The following is a 22,180-nucleotide window of genomic DNA, read 5'->3' as shown; positions in this document are numbered from 1 at the left end:
CAGGGAGGAGATCAGTTTGGGACCTCAGATTCATTTCAGTGGTTTGAAGAGTGAGGGTTAAGGAAGTCTAGATTGCCTTTTCAAGAAGTTGAAGCTAGAGAAGGAATGGTTGAGAGATTATAGCAACTGAAGAAAGCTATGTGGTAGCAGGGAGCTTTAATTTTTAAGGACAAAAGAAATCTCAGCATGTACTTTTAAAGCCAGATAGGAAGTGTCAGTAGAGAGGGAGAGACTGAATAAATGGAGTGAGACACCCCCCCCGCCCCCCGCCATGGAGAAATGAGAGGGACAGGAACAGTGGAGCACCAGTGAGGGTATAAACCTCAGGTAGAAGGATAGGACAGTGTTCCAGTAAGATGTGAAGGGAGATGTTACTAATGGAGATACATTCCTAGGAGTGGGACAGGAAGTGAAGTCAAAGGAGTTCTAAACTCATGGCCTCTGTTTTTTTCAGTGAAGTAGAAGGAATTTCTTATGCTGAAAGTAGAGGAGAGAATGAAGCAGAAGTTTGAGTGAAGTGGTGAAATTCTAGAGTATTCCCTAAGAGGAGTGGGAAAGGAAGTTGGCCAGGGCCAAGAAGGGTGTTGCAAGCACCACTGATGACCCAGCTCTGGTCCAGCACAGTCTACATGGTTGTGATTTTTTCCCCCAACAACTTTACCAGCCTCGGTATGGAAATGGAGGTTTCATGGCTAGATTCGATCAGGGTAAGGTTTTGTTGGAGAGTTGAAAGAGGAGGTCAAAGTAGCATAGTTTCCAGGGCAGTGGGTTAAGGGCAGTTTAAATGATGTACTGTAGAGTCCAGGCCAGGAAGAAGCTGAGAAGTTGGCTAAAAGTGGAAGGGTCCAGGGATTGGAGGTTTTGTTGAAATCAAAGAATAAGTAAAATAGGAGTAATGACATGAAAGAGTGAGAAAGCTGGGCCCAGAGAATAAGATAACAGAGTTATCTGAGAGAATATTACAGAGAAAGGGTCATTCTGGATAATGAAAAGGCCTGACATAGCTGTGATTCTCCACTCTGCACATCATCTGTGGCGCTTCAAAACATCATTTGCCCAGGCCTCCCTTTCAGAAATTCTGATAGGGTAGGTTCTGAGTGGGCCCAAGATATTTGGATTTTTGTGAAACTCTACAGGTTATTCTGATGAGCAGCCCTGGTTAAGAACCACTCGTGTAATGGTGGCCATGGGAATGGATTGAAGGAGTGGAAAGGAGATGAAGTTCATTAAAGCTGAGGGGCATCAAGGACTTAAAAGGTGAGGGTGTGTGTGACAGAGGTGCCCACTTGTATATTATGTTTAACAGCAAGATGGCAGCACTGAGTGTTGGAAAGAATATTGGGAGCCCAAGTCAATGATAAAGGGGACTTGGCCAGGAGAACTAAATGGCAGTGACCTCAAAGGAGGGGTCTTTGTAGACAAGTGCAGAATTACTTATCTCAAACAATTTGGAATAAAAATGAGGCAACTCTGCCCTTCTCCATTGCCCTAGGCCTAAAGACATGGAATGGGGAAGAATGATCAGCGTCCATCAAGGATAATCTGAGAAAGTGATACCTTCGTTGGATAGCAGGGTTTAAAATGATTTTTCTCAACCCCAGCTGCTTAAGGAAATACTGGAGGGCCTTTAAAAATCAACGATTCTGGGGACAACCCCAGAGTAAATCTGAATCTCTAGCAGTAGGGCTCTGAAATCTCTCTCTACCACCCCTCCAACTCTTTCTCTCTCTCTCACTCACTCACTCTCTGACTTTTTTGAAGTTTCCCACACAAAAGTGATGCATAGTGAGGTTTGAGAACCTAAGGCAGGAAGTAAACAGTGCCTTTAACGAAGAGGTTGGAGTGAAGGTGTAGAGGGATTTTAATGGAGTAAGCCCTAGTCACTAGAGGAAATGCAAAACATTGGAGTGAAGAATATAGGAGATGACAGATGACTTCTCCTTTAAAATGTAGGGGGATGGAGAAAGATGTCAAGATGAAAGACTCTGAAGAGACTAGCTGACCCCTGGAGTTACAGCCAGAACCCATACACATGCAGAAGGTCCCAGTACTAAACACCATTTGTAATTTGTGGTCTAGTCACCAATTTGTGACCTTTGTTCTAGGTTCTGATAGAATATGGTTGATAGTCTTACAAAGTGGTACTTCTTCTTTGTGCTTCTGCTCTCTGCAAATATCAATCCAGAGCTGAACAGACTGCATCTCATGAGCCCAGGATTCAGGTTAGGCTGAGTCTTAATGTAAACAACCAATTCTCTGAGAATTCTCTAGAGGAGATACAGACATTTTTAGTATTCCTTAAAATAAAAAGAAAGAAAAAATTTCTTACTTAGGATCCAGTCATTGAACATTTGCTGAAGATTAGGCTCAAATCTATTGATTTTTTTAATGCTACTGGATAATAAATGTGGAAGTTCCTCAGTCATGTCCGACTTTTTGCGACCCCATGGACTGTAGCCCACCAGGCTTCTCTGTCCATGGGAATTCTCCAGGCAAGAATACTGAAGTGGGTTGCCATTTCCCTCTCCAGAGGATGTTCCCAACCCAGGAATTGAACCTGGTCTCCTGCATTGCAGGAAGATTATTTTACCTTCTGAGGCACCAGGAAAGCCTGGATAATAAACAGTGCAACTATTAAGAACTTAGGTTCTGTGGACACAGCTGGGACCTGGATTCAAATCCTGGCTCTGTCAGCTTTTGAATCCTGCATATGTGGTTTAACTTCATTGAGTCTCACTTTCTTCATCTGTACAACAATGTGTGTGTGTGTGTGTGTGTGTGTGTGTGTGTGTGTGTGTGTGTGAGTGCATGCTCACTAAGTCATATCCAACTCTTTGTGACCCCATGGACTGTAGCCTGCCAGGCTCCTCTGTCTATGGAATTTTCCAGGCAAGAATACTGGAGTGGGTTGCCATTTACTTCTCCAGGGGATCTTCCCAACCCAGGGATTGAACCTGCCTCTCTTGTGTCTCCTGCATTGGCAGGTGGATTCTTCACCAGCTGAGCAGCTCTGCCTTATAAAATTGTGGTTGAAATTAAATGAGATAACCCTAGAAACACTCTGCATGTGGTAAATATTCTCTAAATGCTAGTGACTACGTGTGCAGACGTAAGCTGTGTGCTAGGAAATGTGAGAATGCGTAAGATAGTCTCTGCTGTCAAGTGTCTCAAATTTTAGCTACAGAGATAGGTATGTAAAGAAAAAATGAAAATGCAGTGTTAATCAGGGCCAAGCTCTGAGTATACACTGGGTCACTCTATGGGAGCAGGAAGAGAAGGGAATTTAACTTTGTCTGCAGAAGGAAGACAGGAGAAGTCTTGCCAAAGGAGAGAGAATGCTAGAGTGAGTCTTCAAGAGTAAGGATTAATGGGAGTTGACCACACAAAGCAGAGGCGTGTGGTAAGAAGTCAGGCTTTCCAGGCCTCAGCCTAGCACGTATAAAAGCTTGGCAGTAAGAGAGAAGCTGGCAGTTGAGGGAGTATGAAATGGATAAGGAACAGTGGGGGCCACAGCAAGAATAGACAGTGGAGAGGTAAGCTGGGGGCAGATCATGCAGGCCCTTGGCTCACATGCTAGGGTGCATGATCTTTGAATATCTGGATAATGCAGGGTCTTAAAGGCAGGAATGTGGTCAGATACGTATATTCCAAAAGGTTATTCTGGCCACAGAGTAATGAATCACAGAGGGCAAAATTGGAGATAATAAGACCTGGTGAAAAATGCTGGTGCCTTGGACTAAGATGATGATGATTTGTGGAGATGAAAGAACAAAGATGGATCCAAAATGAGTTAGAACGTGATGACTGATTAAGATTGAATTAACGAAGGAGTCAAAGAAGCTCCCAAATTTAGAATTGGGCAGTTGGGCCAGTATTGGAATACCCAATAGCCAAAGTAAGCATGTGTCTAAGACCCAGCAAATTAGGGCACCCAAAATGTGAAAACAGTTTGGTTTGGGATATACAGTAGTTAGACAAGTTAATCATCATAGGAACATCAGAACTTTTGTGGCTTCCTTACCTTTTTAATGAAGTAGGATTGTTTTTATTTGAGAGAGAGAGTCATAATCTTTTCATTGCTTAGAGTCTCCCAAAGAGGAGGAGTCCAAAGCCTTAATCCTTCTCTGATCTGGGCAGTGAGTGGATATCATTTCACTGAGAATATGGACACTGAAGGAGGAGCAGTTTGGATGTCCTGCCTCTGTTATAATTAGTGCTACATGATGAGAATGACATAATTAGGCTGGTAAGGGACTGGCAATCAGGTGGCCTTAGGGAGACACCATTAAGCTGATTCTCGTCATTCAACTTAAGTAGTGGAACTTTCCTTGTAGCTCAATTGGTAAAGAATCTGCCAGCAGTGCAGGAGACATGAGTTCGATATCGGGGTTGGGAAGATCCCCTGGAGAAGGAAATGGCAACCCACTCAAGTATCCTTGCCTGGAAAATCTCATGGACAGAGGAGCCATGTGGGCTGCAGTCCATGGGGTCGCAAAGAGTCGGGCACGACTGAGCAACTAACATTTATTTACATCTCAGTCAACATGCTTCAGTTGTGCTGTCATTGCTAATGGAGAAATAGGGAGAGCCTATTTGCTGGCAAGAGAGATCATGAATGCAAGTTGATATCATGATTAAAGATATAGCCTAAGCTAGGGGTTCTTAACCTGGATCCTAGGGAAATATTGAGCCTCTGAAGTTATATTCAGAAGTGTGTATATGTGTGTATAATCCAATTTTGTAGACAGAAGTACCACAGCTTTCTTTAGATATTTCATAGTGGTCTTTGATACCAGAATGGTCACCAACTACCAGTAGATTTACTGTGAAGTAAATACAGCTGCTTCTTCAGAGTTTCTCACTTGGGATTCTTCCAAGGCTCTTGAAGGAGTCCTACCATTTTTGTATTGTTTTTACTTAAAGGGAATATTCCTCTCAAATCACATAAAGTCTTTGTACCCACAAAATCTATATCTACCCCTGCCAACCACAGATTAGGAAACTACCCAACATGAGTTAGTATCTGGGAGTGAATGCCATCCAAGAGAAATGAATGCCAAAGACTGTGCTAGGAAAGGAAAGGCAGAATAAGAAATGCCCATCAAACAAAGAATGATTACTTAGGGAGGAGGAGGATTAGACCACATTGTCGAGGAAACAGAAAGAGAGGTGGTTAGCTATGTTCAACATGAATGGGAGATCAGGAAAGAGGAAAATAAGAAAATGATTACAGGAGTAGCGGGGTGATCAGTGGTGATCAGCGGACTGGCTAGAAAAGAAAGCTGAGTGTTTTGTTTGCCTTTCTGGACAAGTAAAAGTGGTAGTTGAACAATTATAAGTGGTAGTTATGGTCTATAAACATGCAAGGGAAGTAGAAGTACCTACAGAAAATGCTAATCTTCATTGTTCAGTTAAAATGATAGTCAATAAAATAGATTCACTGTAAATGTGGAATCTATACCGAGTTGAATTTAGATGGCACATATATACTTTTCAAAATGAGTCCTAAATGTGTTCTATGGCCAGGCAAAAACTTTGAGTGACCCTTATCCCCCTCACCCACTCCCCCCGACCGCCTCAACCTTTCTTTCCTAATCTTGTATCTTAATCCTCTTACTTCTTGAATTTCCATATTTGTGTCCCATATCTCTGTCCTCTGGCTGGCGAAAGGGAGCAGTGAGAGAGTCAAAAGAGAACAGAAGCCGTAAGAGTGACCATTGGATATGAAATGTTTTGAATTTAAAATTTATCCTGGCAACCCACAGAACCAGTAAGCCATTATGGTTAATTGAATGTTGTCTAAAACTCAGGGCAAGGAAACATCTATTTGAACCAGAATGTTCTAAATTTGCCACCCTGGCAGCTCTAAAGTTGATTGGTTTCAATTGGGCAAAACTGGTTCATGCTGACTTACCCAGTATTAGGAGGTTATTACTTTTTTTGACTGTGAAATGCAGCCATAGCAGAGATACATACTCAAATTTGCTGATATATAAATGCCATCTTACAGTGTTTCCACCATAACTTCCTCCTGGGATCGTTTTGATATAGACTAATTTCATTACAGTTCCCAAATTTATTTCTTCAGTGATTATTCCTTTAAAGTTTTTTGACTTATTAACTATTAAACTATTTATTCATAATTGTGTCACTATTAAAAATCTGTTACTTGAGGACAATAATTTTGAACAGTTAGAACTGGACATGGAACAACAGACTGGATCCAAATAGGAAAAGGAGTTCGTCAAGGCTGTATATTGTCACCCTGTTTATTTAATTTATATGCAGAGTACATCATGAGAAATGCTGGACTGGAAGAAACACAAGCTGGAATCAGGATTGCCGGGAGAAATATCAATAACCTCAGATATGCAGATGACACCACCCTGATGGCAGAAAGTGAAGAGGAACTAAAAAGCCTCTGGATGAAGGTGAAAGTGGAGAGTGAAAAAGTGGGCTTAAAGCTCAACATTCAGAAAATGAAGATCATGGCATCCCGTCCCATCACTTCATGGGAAATAGATGGGGAAACAGTGGAAACAGTGTCCGACTTTATTTTTCTGGGCTCCAAAATCACTGCAGATGGTGACTGCAGCCATGAAATTAAAAGACGCTTACTCCTTGGAAGGAAAGTTATGACGTACCTAGATAGCATATTCAAAAGCAGAGACATTACTTTGCCAACAAGGGTCTGGCTAGTCAAGGCTATGGTTTTTCCAGTGGTCATGTATGGATGTGAGAGTTGGACTGTGAAGAAGGCTGAGCGCCGAAGAATTGATGCTTTTGAACTGTGGTGTTGGAGAAGACTCTTGAGAGTCCCTTGGACTGCAAGGAGATCCAACCAGTCCATTCTGAAGGAGATCAGCCCTGGGATTTCCTTGGAAGGAATGATGCTAAAGCTGAAACTCCAGTACTTTGGCCCCCTCATGTGAAGAACTGACTCATTGGAAAAGACTCTGATGCTGGGAGGGATTAGGGGCAGGAGGAGAAGGGGACAACAGAGGATGAGATGGCTGGATGGCATCACTGACTCGATGGACGTGAGTCTGGGTGAACTCCGAGAGTTGGTGATGGACAGGGAGGCCTGGCGTGCTGCGATTCATGGGGTCTCAAAGAGTCAGACATGACTGAGGGACTAATCTGATCTGATCTGATGACAAAATTTGTAAGGACATGGAAAAATAGCTACAAAATATTGGAATTGGTTTGAGGTTTCTAGTTCAGTTCAGTTGCTCAGTCGTGTCTGACTCTTTGCTACCCCATGGACTGCAGCATATCAGGCCTCTCTGTCCATCACCAACTCCCAGAGTTTACTCAAACTGATGTCCATTGAGTAGGTGATGCCATCCAACCATCTCACCCTCTGTTGTCCCCTTCTCTTCCCACCTTCAGTCTTTCCCAGCATCAGGATCTTTATAAATGAGTCAGTTCTTTGCATCAGATGGCCAAAGTATTGGAGTTTCAGCTTCAGCATCAGTCCTTCCAATGAATATTCAGGACTGATTTCCTTTAAGATAGACAGGTTGGATCTCTTTGCTGTCCAGAGGACTCGTAAGAGTCTTGTCAAGCACCACAGTTCAAAAGCACCATTCTTTGGTGCTCAGCTTTCTTTATAGTCCAACTCTCACATCCATACGTGACTGCTGGAAAAACCATAGCCTTGACTAGACAGACTTTTGTTGACAAAGTGATGTCTCTGCTTTTTAATATGCTGTCTAGGTTGGTTATAATATTTCTTCCAAGGAGCAAGTGTCTTTTAATTTTATGGCAGAAGTCACCATCTGCAGTGATTTTGGAGCCCCCCAAAATAAAGTCTGTCACTGTTTCCCCATCTATTTGCCATGAAGTGATGGGACCAGATGCCATGATCTTAGTTTTCTGAATGTTGAGTTTTAGGCCAACTTTTTCACTCTCCTCTTTCACTTTCATCAAGAGGCTCTTTAGTTCTTCACTTTCTGCCATAAGGGCGGTGTCATTTGCATATCTGAGGTTTTTGACATTTCTCCCTCCAATCTTGATTCCAGCTTGTGCTTCATCCAGCCCAGCATTTCTCATGATGTACTCTGCATATAAGTTAAATAAGCAGGGTGACAATATACAGCCTTGACGTACTCCTTTCCTGATTTGGAACCAGTCTGTTGTTCCATATCTGGTTCTAACCATTGCTTCTTGACCTGAATACAGATTTCTCAGGAGGCAGGTGAGGTGGTCTGAAATTCTCATCTCTTGAAGAATGTTCCACAGTTTGTTATGATCTGCATAGTCAATAAAGCAGAAGTAGATGTTTTTCTGGAACTCTCTCACTTTTTCAGTGATTCAACGGATGTTGGCAATTTGATCTCTGGTTCCTCTGCCTTTTCTAAAACCAGCTTGAACATCTGGAAGTTCACGTATTACTGAAGCCTGGCTTGGAGAATTTGAGCATTACTTTGCTAGTGTGTGAGATGAGTACAATTGTGTGGTAGTTTGAACATTCTTTGGCATTGCCTTTCTTTGGGATTGAAATGAAAACTGATCCTTTCCAGTCCTGTGGCCACTGTTGAGTTTTCCAAATTTGCTAGTATATTGAGTGCAGCACTTTCACAGCATCATCTTTTGGGATTTGAAACAGCTCAGCTGGAATTCCATCACTTCCACTAGCTTTGTTCATAGTGATGCTTCCTAAGGCCCACTTGACTTCGCATTCCAGGATGTCTGGCTCTAGGTTACTGATCACACCATTGTGTTTATCTGGGTCATGAAGATCTTTTTTGTATAGTTCTTCTGTGTATTCTTGCCACCTCTTCTTAATATCTTATGCTTCTGTTAGGTCCATACCATTTCTATCCTTTATTGTGTCCATCTTTGCATGAAATTTTGTGTCTAGGAATGACCTGGAATTAATTCAGTAAAAAGCAGCAATTTGTTCTTATTTTTTGTTTTTTTTTTTTACTAGCAATGTTCTGGGTAAGATATGATTTAAAACATTTTTAATGATAAAGAGAGACTTGCAACATTATTGATTTGCAATAATGTTCTCACTGACAGAAGACTAAGCATCTGTTAAGATATGTTTTGTAATGTAAACATGTAAATTTTAAAAGTTCTAGTTACTTGATATTTAGCTATGGTTTAACATAGAAACACTTATAGATAAACACATATAGATAGTTTAAGCACTTTTCTATTCATTCTTTCTAATAGTAAAGGTTAGCTTTACTTGAGTCTAATGAATTTCTTCTTTAGTAGGTGATATTTGATTCAGCAAAGCCAGTTAAATACAATCTACCTAGATACCTGTTGATTATATCATTAGACTGGTAAAAGATATAAATCAGTTTGACTACAAGTTTTGTTTGAATTGGATTTGGAAATTTGTAAATTATTTGGACCTGACATTTTGTCCAACTCTCGGCCACTTACTTATATAAAATTATAAATTCTGGAGTTAAGTATTGTTATAATTGCATTGGTCTCAGTTGTCATTCAGCTTTGTAATTATTTTGATGAACCTAACTGTACAACTTATGGATGCCAAAACTTTATCCCAAGTAAATACATGTTAACATTTTGCCTTTAGCCAATAAGAAGAAAGAGAAAGAGCGCCCAGAGATCTCTCTTCCTTCAGACTTTGAACATACGATTCATGTGGGGTTTGATGCAGTCACCGGGGAATTCACTGTAAGTAAGCTTCTTATTTTGTTTTGTAAGGCATGAAAAAATTCCTTTGTGAAAATCGGTTTCAAAGAAGAATTGCCACGTCCCAAAATATCAGACTTGATGTTTTTGGTGATTTCAAGGAAGATGGACTTTGCCTAGTCTATCACAGGTGGAACTAGAGAGTGGCTTTAGAACTGGAAAAATTATTTTGTTCATCATGACAAAAATGTCTAATTGTGGTTAGCCTTCAACTTGATTTAAAATGCTAATTTGCTATGGCACAGGAAGCGTAGTCTAGATAGACTCAACTTGACATTGTTCTTTATCACTTGTAGTGAATCAGAGAACCATTGACTCAACTTGGCCAATGAAGACAGTCTATCTGAATAATTCAGGCTTTACATTGGATCCTGGATTACCTAGATAAATTAACCACACTAACCAAAAGTCTCTGTAAAATTGACCTTTTTTTCCCTTTGATTTCAAGAACATAGCTTACTTTTAGGCCTATATACAGGTATATTTTATAGACATTCAAAACAACAAACCTCATGTTTCAGGAAGAAATATTAATGGGTGTATTGTGTGCTTTAGTGGTTATATACTTACTTTATATTTGTATATATATAATATTTGTATATATACTAAATACCAATAAGAATTTCCCAGAAGGCTATAGCTATAGATCCAGTCTTTCTTTGGATATTGGTAGTGCCCAAATGGCACATAATCTCAGATCTATGATATTTTATGCCTGTTTTTTTTTTTTTTAAAGATCTAGCATTTTTCTTTTAGATGGATGAAGGAAAAGATATGGGTAGAAATATGTCCTCAGGAAGATCAAGTACTTTTTCATACTAGTAAGGACCTCAGTCAAAATGTGCATTTTGAGATAATGAGTAATTTTGAATGCATTCTGGAAAAAAAACCTTTAGTAGAACCATCTCCATTGATTCTTGGCTTCTTAGAAATTTAGATATTAAATAAGTAAATTTCCTATTTCATAACATGATGGTTAGTGAGTAGACTTTGTCATAAGATTAAATTTTTGAAAAGAAGGAACAAATTAATTTGATTTCGAGAATCAAACCATGTTTCTAAATTAACAGACAAGTTATCTTTTTTCTTAATTCCGAAAGTAAGCTGTGTGAGAATGAAATGGAAATTGATTAAACATCTTAGTATTGTAAAATGATATAAACTTATTATATGTTCTCAGTAGCAAGTAGAAGAGAATGTTAAGAAGTACTGACATTAATAAAGTTGAGATAATGGTGTAACCAATTTCATCATTGAAATCAGAGACATTATTTAAATGGCTTTGAATTTGAGCCCAGTATCTGTTGTTTGCCATATTTGAGAATATTCTGTTAGCTACACTTAGAAAATATAACCTCACTGTCACTGCTACCACCATTATCACCACCACCAAAACCAACAAATCTTTATATATTGTTATTTTGAATAATCAGAACAAGTTTAGATTTTAAAAAAATCATAGAGATGATGCTTTTTTTCTGACGTTTGAAACAGTAAAAGCACTTAATCATTAAAAGTTTTCTCTTAAAACACTTCACTTATTTAAGAGCTCTCTTCCCCAGTTTTGACTTTTTGTTTTCTATGTGCTTTTCTTCTGTTTTATTGTCTTATTTCATATTTCTCTTATCTTTTATTCTTCCTTTTTGTTTTTGGATGTGAAAAATTTCCCCTCCACTGTTCTCATGTGATATAGTCTGGTTCCTTTCCAGTTTTTAAATATTTTTCCACTTTTTCCTACTTGTCTGACATCTTATGATACAATTTTTTAAATTTATTATTATTATTATTTTTTACTTTACAATATTGTTTTGGTTTTGCCATACATCAACATGACACAATTTTTCTATCTTTTCTTTCCTTTGTTCTTTATGGGTTTTGAATGGAAATGAAAGAAAGTGAATCACCAGCATTTTGCTGACTGTAGATAAGTCGTTTTCACTTTGCTATCAATTAGAACCCAAAAAAACAATCAGAGCGGTGTGGGGTAGCAATATGTGATGCACAGTCTTTCCAATCATGAAAAACAGCTCAATGCAACTGAACCAAACCAAACAATAACTTTTCCCCTCTTCTCAAAAATCTAATATTGAAATAAAGTGTTTGATGCAGTTGTTAGAAATCCACTGAATATGGATAAGACACAGGCTAAATTTGGAAATCTGATGTACTTTATTGTCATCATGATAATCTTTTATAACTATCTGACCCCACGTTTTTTTTTTTAAATACCAAATTCTTTTTTTTTACTATCTTAACCTGTGATTTATATTTACTGACTTTAACAATACCAAACGATAATAAGCTTTTAAAAGTCATTTTATTGGTAGGATTTAGAATTCAGTCTTAATTGCCCCCATACCACTAATTGATTATGTATATGTGCGTGTGCATGTGGAGGGGGAGGGACATAGTACTAAATTTTCCCACTGCAGTTGTTGAGGTTGAATTTTGAGCAATTGGTTGAACTATCTAGTCCAGTTGTGTCCCAAGGGCCTGTTACTTAGAATATTTGGACACTGATTTGGTGTATTGCTTGGTGCTTATCCTTTGACTAATCGGCCCATAAAACCTTGTACACTTGATCATATGCTTGGACCTTGAGGTTAAAATTAGGTTGGGAGGTGAGATTTGGGGTATGAAACTATTACAAGTCCTTACCCTTTATCTTGCCATTTTTGTCCCAAATACTTCAGAACTCCCCCTTCCAGACCTCTAGACCTGTGACGGTCGCTTCAAGTCAATCAGAGGGAAAAATGGTATGAGTGATATAAATAATCATTTCTTCTGATAAGATAAATGCTTGGCCTGTTGTATCATGCTGCCATTCTCCTGGACTACACTGGATAATCCCCAGCTTGATGTATATCTAGTTGTTATTACCTACATGGTCAGGCCTTGACATGTGCTCCTGCTTCTGATGCTCACACGTCTAGGTCTTCATGAGCTATCTAACTTCTGGGGTTTGTACCTCAATTTGGAGTAATGAGATGGCTTTCCGTTTACATCCCTTTGTGGCATACATTCAGATTTAAGTGTTAGGTCTCATTGATGAACTGGTTTATCTCAACTTAAAAAGGGAAAAAAGACCTTATGTCACCAGCATAGTCACATGGTAAGTATAGTTGTCTGGAGGATCTTTTGCAGTTGACAGCAGTTATTCCTGCTGTCTAGTGATCATATGACTATTATCACAAAAGTTTAGAAGTGCCATGAGAATGTATAGTAACTGCAAATATTCTAATGATTATGGTAATGATCATGCCAGTGATGTCTGCTCTAGTGGTTATGTGCAATGCATACCTGGTTTTGTAACACTTCATAACTCCTTTGGCCATTACAGTATTAACCAAATGCTATTAATTGCACTTAGAATCAGAACTGGGATCATGCATGGGCTCCTGAGTTCAAACTTTTGGCTTAAAGCTTTAGCATCAAATTGCGTGATGAATGCATGTAAAAGTGTCCTTTTCACTGTGCTTGGAGTAACCCCAAATGCCAGGAATCAAAGACCTCTATCCCAAATCAAACCAGTTGGGTCAAAGCATGTTTCTGTAGTGTTGTAAATAATATCTTTATTTAGACAAAGGTGTTACCTTATATCTGATCTTATTATGTGGGAAATGGGACTTTGGAACAGCAACATTAAAATGGAGATTGTTCATAATATGGTTTGAAATGAAATGGTTTCCCTTCCCTGGTTTAAATGACTCAGAAATTCAAACACAGAGTCTGGCTGTGTGGGAAATCCTTAATCTAGTTTTTTCTAAGCCAGCCATGACTTTAGCTCCAAAATACAGAAAAATCACTTTAATGAGGTCAAGGTTAAATTCAGCATCACAATATAACTCTTCTTTGAATTTTAGCCATACAGACACTTCCCATGTGAAACTGAAAATGGTTCACCAGAATTGGGAACTGAAATTTGTAAGTTCATCACATGGCCACTGGCTACCTGTGATCACCCAGTTGTAAAAGACAACTTACAAATTATTGTTGAAGCTTTTCATGATGCCATCCTTCTTTCCTCCAAATTCATGTTTCTGCCTTTTAGTAATTTCTCTAGCCATGTAATGGTAACTCTTACAATTGCTTATTTATGGAGGAAGCATCTGGCCAAAACTGGAATTATTGCATCCAAACTTTGGAACATTGTCGTTTTCTCTGTTTTCTGGAATCTGTTGTCCTGTAGGCTGCCCTGGCCCTGATGTAGTTAATGCCTCCCTATTCTCACAACCGCCCCGCTTTAGAAGGGATTTCCCCTCCCCATTCAGACCCATTGGTTTCATCTCCTCCCACCTTCTAAGTTGTCCCACATTCTGTTTTAACTTTCTTTTCTTTCTTTATTTACGTCCATTACAGCCAGATCTCTATGGCTCACAGATGTGCCCAGGGAAGCTCCCAGAGGTGCGTCACAGGCCCAAAAGAAGCTTGCATCAAAGTGCTTCTTTGAGATGTCATAGCACTGCAGCAGCAGGTTCATGTGTGTGCAGTAGAGTTGTTGCTTGGCTTATCTCACTTTTTTGTTGTCATTCCCAAACTCTGGAGGCCCACGTCACACATTGTTTTGCCGAGACTTCATAGGACAAAGCCACGTAAATTGTGTCTAGATGCACTTCAGGAATAGTGTGTCTGTTTTTCGCTCCAAGTTGCTCTTGGAGGTTGGATAATTATGAAATGGGGGCATCCGTAGGCCGAACATGTAGGAAAGGATGCAAAGCTCACCTCCCAGTGTAATCTTTGCAATTCTCCTTGGTTAGAGTGCCAAGTACTCCCTCCTCTCTGCTCTAAATGCTTTGGATGATTGCAAATTTTCACAAGGCTTGGTTGCCACAGTCCCCAGGTTCTATGTGGCCGATGAATGAAGCAGGGAGGAGGGGATAGAGGGAGGAGAGGAGAAAGCTGCAGGGAAGATGCCCAAAGCAGCCTTTACTATTTAGCACTCCTGTGGTTATTGCTCTGCCATGATTCTGTTTTTGTCTCCTCTCAATCCCTCTTTATATTAAAGTTCTAGACCCCCCAAAATTGCATTTCATAATCACAAAATATGAACTGACCAAGGGTGAGGCTTTCCTTTTATTCTAAGAGATATTCTGATTACAACATGCTCAGAAACAGCTTATGTTATTCTAGACATATAAAACCTATTGATCTGAACTATACTATGCTGTGCACAAATTTAGAGAAGTCTTGCTATGTCTGCCCTGAGTCGCCAGAAAAAAATAAGCTAAGCCGTAAACATCATTTCATGGATGAGCAGAGTTAATATGGAGGTGATTTTCATGCGCTTTTTTTTTTTTCTATCACAGTCATACTCCCACCCACCCTTTTAAGTTGGATCCTAGTTTTACCTATGTGTTTTAATTAGAGAAGAGAATGATTGCATTATTAAGTTACTAACTTTAAATCTAGAGTGTAACTTCAGTTTCCCAAGTGTAATCCTACAGGTAGCATGGGCTTCTTGGTGAAGAACTTTACTGGAACATGAAAATGCAGCTGCCGAATGTTCTGAGCTGCCATTCTTTCCCTTTGGTTGTCCACAGGGAATTCCTGAGCAATGGGCACGATTACTCCAAACCTCCAACATAACAAAGCTGGAACAGAAGAAGAACCCCCAAGCTGTTCTAGATGTTCTCAAATTCTATGATTCCAAAGAAACAGTCAACAACCAGAAATACATGAGCTTTACATCAGGAGGTAAGAATAAATCTAAGATATCAAAAAGTAAAGGAGAAGGAATTCCCTGGTGGTCCAGAGGTTAGGACTCCATGCTTTTATTGACACGGGCCTGGGTTTGGTCCCTGGTTGGAGAACTAAGATCCTGCAAACTGTGCAACACATCCAAAACAAACAAAAACCTGAAGTCATTTCAGTCTCAGAACTTTAGGATTAGAACAGAATGCTTGGAGGGCATTTGAAGACAGTTCAAGCTCTTTTTCCAAATGACTTCAACATAAGTCAGCCAGAGGATAAGTTGGAAGTTGAAGTTGATGTTAGGAGATTTATGGTACTTGAGTGATTTTAGAGCTCAAACAAGGAAATTTTCCAGTGAAGTAGTAGTTGTCAGTTTGAATCAGCAATCACAATTGTTGTTTTGTCTCTTCACTGGCGTGAAGACACTCAAGTCACTTAAGATCAGGCCTTGCGAAGTGTTCATGAAATAAGAGAAGTCTGGATCAAACCCTGGTCTCTTGAAATTAATTTTTTTATCCTTTTGATCATTGAATTGCACCATGATGACACAGCACAAATTTTATGGTTGCTGGATTATTTTGATCAGACCTCAAAATCAGACTTACAAAAAAGACATATGTCTTGGTATTTATAAGAAATCAAAATGGCTGTGTTCCTCCTACCTTATTTCAGCTTCATTTGCTAGCATGTGACCTGGCCTCTGACACGTTGATGTCCAAATTTGCACTATAAACAACTGGAGAAATATACCAAAGAATAATTTTACATTTTGAAAAGGATAATCTGGATTGCATCTCTAAAACAATTTATTATTTTACATCTAAAGGAAGAAGAGAATACTATCATTACAGCTCCAGCTAAAAAGAGCCCCTCCCTCTTGGCATTGGTTTTAATACATAGGGCAGATTTCAGAATTTATTCTTTATTCCATGTTGCCACTTCTTTTTAACCATTTTTATGTGTCACATTTTCTCAGCTTACAAAGATGAGATCCTGAAAACTAGGTTAGAACTCAATAGTATCTGAGTTACTGCTGTATTCTGAAACTCACCATGTGTTTTCTTGATGCTCTCATGTTGTGACTAATAGCATAGGAAGGGGAGGGAAGGAGCAGAAGGGGAAAAGAAGGCAGGGTGGAAGGAAGGAAGGAAGGGAAAAGAAGGAAGGAGGGGAAGAGGGAAGGAGGAAGCTGAGGAAAAATTCTGAATATAGACGAGTAGAGTCATACCAGTCAGGAGTAGGTAATCTCAGCATTGCTCAGTATAGGTGCAGTTCACTGGAGGCCTTCATTAAAACCTATAAAATGGGGTGGCGAGAATGTGATGATGCAAGGGTGTGAACTATTTTAACAAAAATGTCATTTGTCATGATATCTATTTAATACTGAATTGACAATTTTCCTTCTGGTCAAACACATGCGGTTTTTTAGAGCATAGTCTCTCAATGAGACAGTCTTTATAAAACAAAGGTAATGTCTTTATCTTCACTTTTCAGATAAAAGCGCACACGGATACATAGCAGCCCATCCTTCGGTAAGTGAAAAATTGAAAATGGTCTTGTATGATTGGTATTTCTGGTGGTCCAACAGAATATAATTGTGCAGGACTAGTTTTTAAATACACATAGAGTCTTTTAAAAATAGTTTAAGAGGTATAATTTAGAATGATAAAATTCACCCTTTTAAAGTGTACAGTTTGATGCGTTTTAGTAAATGTATATACCTGTGCCACCGTCACCATAATCCAATTTTAGAACATTTTCATCACCCCAATAAAGTCTCCCAAGTCTGCCTAAAGTTAACCCCATCTACCCCACCCTAGCCCTAGGGCATCACTAATCTGATTTTGTGGATTTCTCATTTTGGACATTACACATAAATGAAATAATATAGTATATGACCTTTGGGGATTGACTTTTCTCACTCAGCATATGACCCAATTAAGTAAGTCTTATCACTGTCTCCATTTTACAGATGAGATTCAGAGAGGTGAAATAACTTGTCTAAGGCCATACCACTAACATCTTTTGGTGTCACCTGTTCCAACAAACTGAGATGAAGTGGGGAGGGGATAACTAAAGGTCCCATAGATAGTTTCCAGAGAAGTGACTGGAAAATAAGGAACTTAGCTCAAGGGCCTTGAAAGTGCTATAGTATCTGAAAGAATACTCATACAGAGAAAATCGTCTTAGACAAGGATTCTCTTTGTATGAGTTTCATTTTGATGACCTGATAGAAATAATTTCCTGCCCTGCCTGCTTCCTTAAGAGTGAAATATTCTAATTAGCATTAGTGAAAGTTTCCTAACTGCTTATTCAGAGTCATGGATAATCAAGCTAATTCTTCCTTTTATAAAGGACAAATGCTGGCCTGCTTGATATCACCCTGGGCAGTCAGTGTGACAGCAGTACAGTAAATCATTATTGGTGAAAATTAAAGACTTTCAAATAATATGGCAGTTCCTCAAAAATTTAGAAGAAAATTACCACAGGATCCAGCAGTTCCACTTTAGGATATATACCCAGAAGAACTGAAAGCAGAGTCTTGAGTAGGTATTTATACACCCATATTTGTAGCAGCAATGTTCACAGTAACCAGAATGTGGAAGCAATCCAAGTGTCCATCAACAGATGAATGAATAAACATTGTGGTATATCCTTACAATTGATTATTAGTCAAGCTTAAAAAGGAAGGAAATCCTTACATATGCTACAAGATGGATGAACCTCTAGGACATTATGCTAAGTGAAACTATCCAGTCACAGAAAGAAAAATACCATGATTCTGCCTATATATAAGGTACCTAAAGTAGTCAGTATCATAGATACAGAAAGTGGTTGCTGGGTGAGGTAGAAATGGGGTGTGGTTTAATGGGTACAGAGTTTCAGTGATGAAAAGAATTCGGGGGATGGATAGCAGTGATGGATGCACAGCAATGTGAATATACCTAACTCTCCTGCACTGTACACTTAAAAATGGTAACTTTTATGTTATGTCTATTTTACCACAACTAAAGAGAAAACTTAAAAGAATAAAGGCTCTGGACATAAGTGTTTAGTCTTTTCCTCCACTTACAAGCAGAGGCCACTTTGGGAAAGTGGCTTGATTTCTGTGACCCTCTCTTTCCTCAGCCTTAACTGGGAATACTAATACTTGCTTCCTAAAACATGTGTGACTATTGAATATGATAATGCATATAATATACTTAGTACATTTCCTAGCACCTACTACGTCTTCATTAAATGTAAGCTACTACTGCTGCTGCTTTTATATGGCAACAAGGACGAAAACTCATTCTCTCCACACATGAGACTTGCATGAGGCCCTGGTACTGGTGCCTTGCTCAGAATTCTCAGAACAGAGCAGAAGGTAGCCCTCCTGTTCTTACTGCTCATTGCCCTCCTGCTGCTTCTTTGCTATGACAGCTTCCTGGACTCCATTGAAAATAGCACATGAAGGAAGATGATAACAAAGTGGGAAAGACAGAAATGCCAACCTTCCATCATCAACACATACTTTACCTCCCTTGACTTAATTACTGTCATTATTGTGCAATACAAGATAGGTATGTTGACAAATAGTTGTTATCTCTTTAGGGAGGTCAGTTATTTTGAACACCAACTTCCTAGGATGGTCCATTGGCCTTATTTTTAGCTTGCTTCTATTGGTTTTACTTGTAGAACTAAAATTAACTCTACATAATGTTCAAAATATTCCATCAGATCAGGAAAGAAACTGATGAACTCACTGTTTGGAGTTAAGAACAACTGGATATTTACTTTAAAAAACACGTATCTATCAAGTGCCTCCTTGTCAAAAGTAGGAAATTTAGAGCCCAGTCGAGTAAGGGAAGAGAAGTATGAACATAAAGAAGCGTAGTACCATATGGATCATGTTACACACCATAAAATATGTCCATTTTCTATGAGAATTCAAAGAAAGGAGCTTCCTTTTATCTGGGGAGGGATAAAGGAAGCAGGCCCTTTTCAAGGGCTTAAGCTCAGTGCCTAGTACAAAGTATGCACTTGGTACATATTTTGAACGTTGAATTAGAAAAATGCTTCATAGAAAAGGTGGAATTTGAACTCGATCCTAAAGTTCAGATGCGATTGGATCTGTGAAGATACAGAAGGGTATTCCTGGCAAACGGAAAGCATGATAAAGGGCAGGGTAGTGAAGAGAGCAAGGGGACAAAGGGGTATGAGTTTGAATGAAGACTAAGATGCAAGAAAAGGAATCATAGGAGTTCATCTTTGAAAGTTAGGTTGGAGCCAAATCATAGAAGCCCTTAAATAGTATTCTAAGGAATCTGGTCTAAGTAAGTGTATAGGGGGAAGCCCTTGAAGTTTTGTGGAGCAAGAGAGTTAAGTTATTAAAGCTTATAAAGAGTGATTTGATCACACATGTTCAGAAGGAATTAAGGACAGAAGGTAAGACTGGATGAAGGGAGACCGACTGGAGAGATATTGCAAGCATCCAAGCCCAGAGGTGATGTGGGCCTACGTGAGACAGTGGCAGTGGGAATAGAGATTAGATTTAAATTCCAGAGATATCTAGGTTACTAATTAGATGTTGGAGGAAAGGTTGATAATTGCAGGTTTTGAATGATATGTGGGTGTCCAAAAAGATGAGGACATTATCTTTCAGGAGGTACATATTTCTGTAAGAAGATGCTGAGTTTCCCATCAGGCAACTTGAGTTCAAAGGGCTGGCCAGATTTCCAGATGGAGATAATTGATTAAACTACTTGACTAAGGGTGGGTTTCTATTGATCAGATGAACTAAATTTGGAACCTTAAGGTCACGTTGGATCACTTCTTTCAGACTCAGTAACTTAGGACTGGGGAATTGTACTTTACGTACTTTTTATGATTTTAGGGGGAGATTGTACTTCACACTGCTTGTGCTTTTGTTGCATTAGAAACACTTCCAGTAGACCTAGCTATCCTATAGGATGTGACTTCATGGGATTGACTACGCCTTCTAGACATAGTCTCAATTGTTTATAAGTTTCAGCATCTTCTAGTAGCCTGGATGGGAATCAAAATAGAAACAATGTTGTAGTCACTAAATCTGTTAAACTAATGGCTATATAATTAATATGGAGTTAATGAGGCCTCCCATAGTTGTAGGAATCTGATTTGCTTCTCACCCATCACAGCTTCTTTGGTATTAGTGTTATTAAACACTAAATACCTTTCAGGGACCTACTCTTCAATCTGAGGCTATTTTGACTTTTGTGTATATTTATTGTACTATCAGGGCTTCCCAGGTGGCGCTAGTGGTAAAGAACCTGCCTGCCAATGCAGGAGACACAAGAGATGTGGGCTTGATCCCTGGGTCAGGAAGATTACCTGGAGGAGGGCATGGCAACCCACTCCAGTACTCTTGCCTGGAGAATCCCATGGACAGAGGAGCCTGGAGGGCTACAGTCCATAGAGTCCCAGAGAGTCAGACACGACTGAAGTGACAGCACACACACACACACGTTTATGCCATATCCAGATGCATGCTCTTATCTTTAGGCACAAAATAGCCCTTTTCTTGTTGATAAACTGTCAGCAGTCAACACAGTGATAACCTGCCTGGTACAAATTCAAGGCTTTATTGGCAATTAATTTGATTTTTACAATATATTCATTGATTTAAAAAACATTAAAACTCGAAAATGTTACATGAATAGTTCACTGTTTTTGAGCTCAGTGGAAAATGAAAGGAATTTAAAAAATCTATGGTGCTTAAATCCTGACCTGAATTTATCTCTGAGTGTGGGCAGGTCCTGGCCACCAAACTGCAGACAGTTCTGCTGATGTGTAAAAGATGAAATTCCCTCCTATCCCTACATGCTTAAATATCTTATTTCCCTTTTCTCATTTCTGAAGAAAAACAATGAAGAGTTAATATCTGGTCTTTGTTTTTATCCTAAGAGTACAAAAACAGCATCAGAGCCTCCTTTGGCTCCTCCTGTGTCTGAAGAAGAAGATGAAGAAGAGGAAGAAGAAGAAGATGACAATGAGCCCCCACCAGTCATTGCACCAAGACCAGAGCATACAAAATCAGTAAGTCCCAAGTGACTGTTTCCAAATGATTCAACAGATGTCCTTTGAAACAATCCTAGAGTTCGAAATTAGTTGATGGCCCAGTATCTATTGAGCATCTGTGTTCCCAGAACTAGAATAAGTGAGTGAAAGGCGCTCAGTTGTGTCCAGCTGTTTGAGACCCCATGGACTATACAGTCCATGGAATTCTCCAGGCCAGAATACTGGAGTGGGTAGCCTTTACCTTCTCCAGGGGATCTTCTCAACCCAGGAATCAAATCCAGGTTTCCTGAAATGATAGCTCAGTTGGTAAAGAATCTGCTGTGATGCAGGAGACCCTGGTTCAATTCCAGGGTCCAGAAGATCCCCTGGAGAAGGGATAGGCTACCAATTCTGTTATTCTTGGGCTTCTCTTGTGGCTCAGCTGGTAAAGAACTAGAATATAAGATACAAATTTGGTTGGGGCTACTGTTTGGAGATACAGATTAGCACATGACAGTGAGAGAATAATGCCAAACAATATATAAATACGTGCTAAATTTTAAAACCATTGCAGAAGTTAAGCTAGAGAATGAAATCCATGGGAATCACGAAGGAAGTATTGCATCAGCAGAGGAACCAAGACCACAATTAGCACAGTGTGTTTGGGGACCTCAAAAGACTAGCTCCTGAGAGCTTTCAAGGGCAGTATACTTGAAGCAATGTAAAGTTCTTTTTTTTGATAGAAATCAGTTGTCTTTAAAATCTTATTAAAGGCTGAGGGGCAGGGTGGAGG

The 22,180-nt window shown here is 39.3% G+C and overlaps 1 protein-coding gene across 12 annotated transcripts in view; it reads left to right on the top strand.

The window, feature by feature from the left end:
* The window catches only part of PAK3 (p21 (RAC1) activated kinase 3), a 429,164-nt gene that overhangs the window by 341,278 nt on the left and 65,706 nt on the right, over positions 1-22,180 (top strand). For 10 of the 12 annotated variants that reach the window (XM_027535199.1, XM_027535196.1, XM_027535197.1 and 7 more), the window contains 5 exons: positions 9,560-9,660; positions 14,038-14,082; positions 15,219-15,372; positions 16,864-16,901; positions 21,295-21,426. In XM_027535199.1, the coding sequence (XP_027391000.1) occupies positions 9,560-9,660; positions 14,038-14,082; positions 15,219-15,372; positions 16,864-16,901; positions 21,295-21,426 (470 nt within the window). The remainder of the gene's footprint in view (positions 1-9,559; positions 9,661-14,037; positions 14,083-15,218; positions 15,373-16,863; positions 16,902-21,294; positions 21,427-22,180) is intronic. The other 2 variants (XM_027535201.1, XM_027535200.1) reach the window with 1 other exon arrangement.

The sequence above is a fragment of the Bos indicus x Bos taurus genome, chromosome X (assembly GCF_003369695.1).
Source record: "Bos indicus x Bos taurus breed Angus x Brahman F1 hybrid chromosome X, Bos_hybrid_MaternalHap_v2.0, whole genome shotgun sequence".
NCBI lineage: Eukaryota > Metazoa > Chordata > Mammalia > Artiodactyla > Bovidae > Bos > Bos indicus x Bos taurus.
This window is presented reverse-complemented; position numbering and strand designations above follow the sequence as displayed.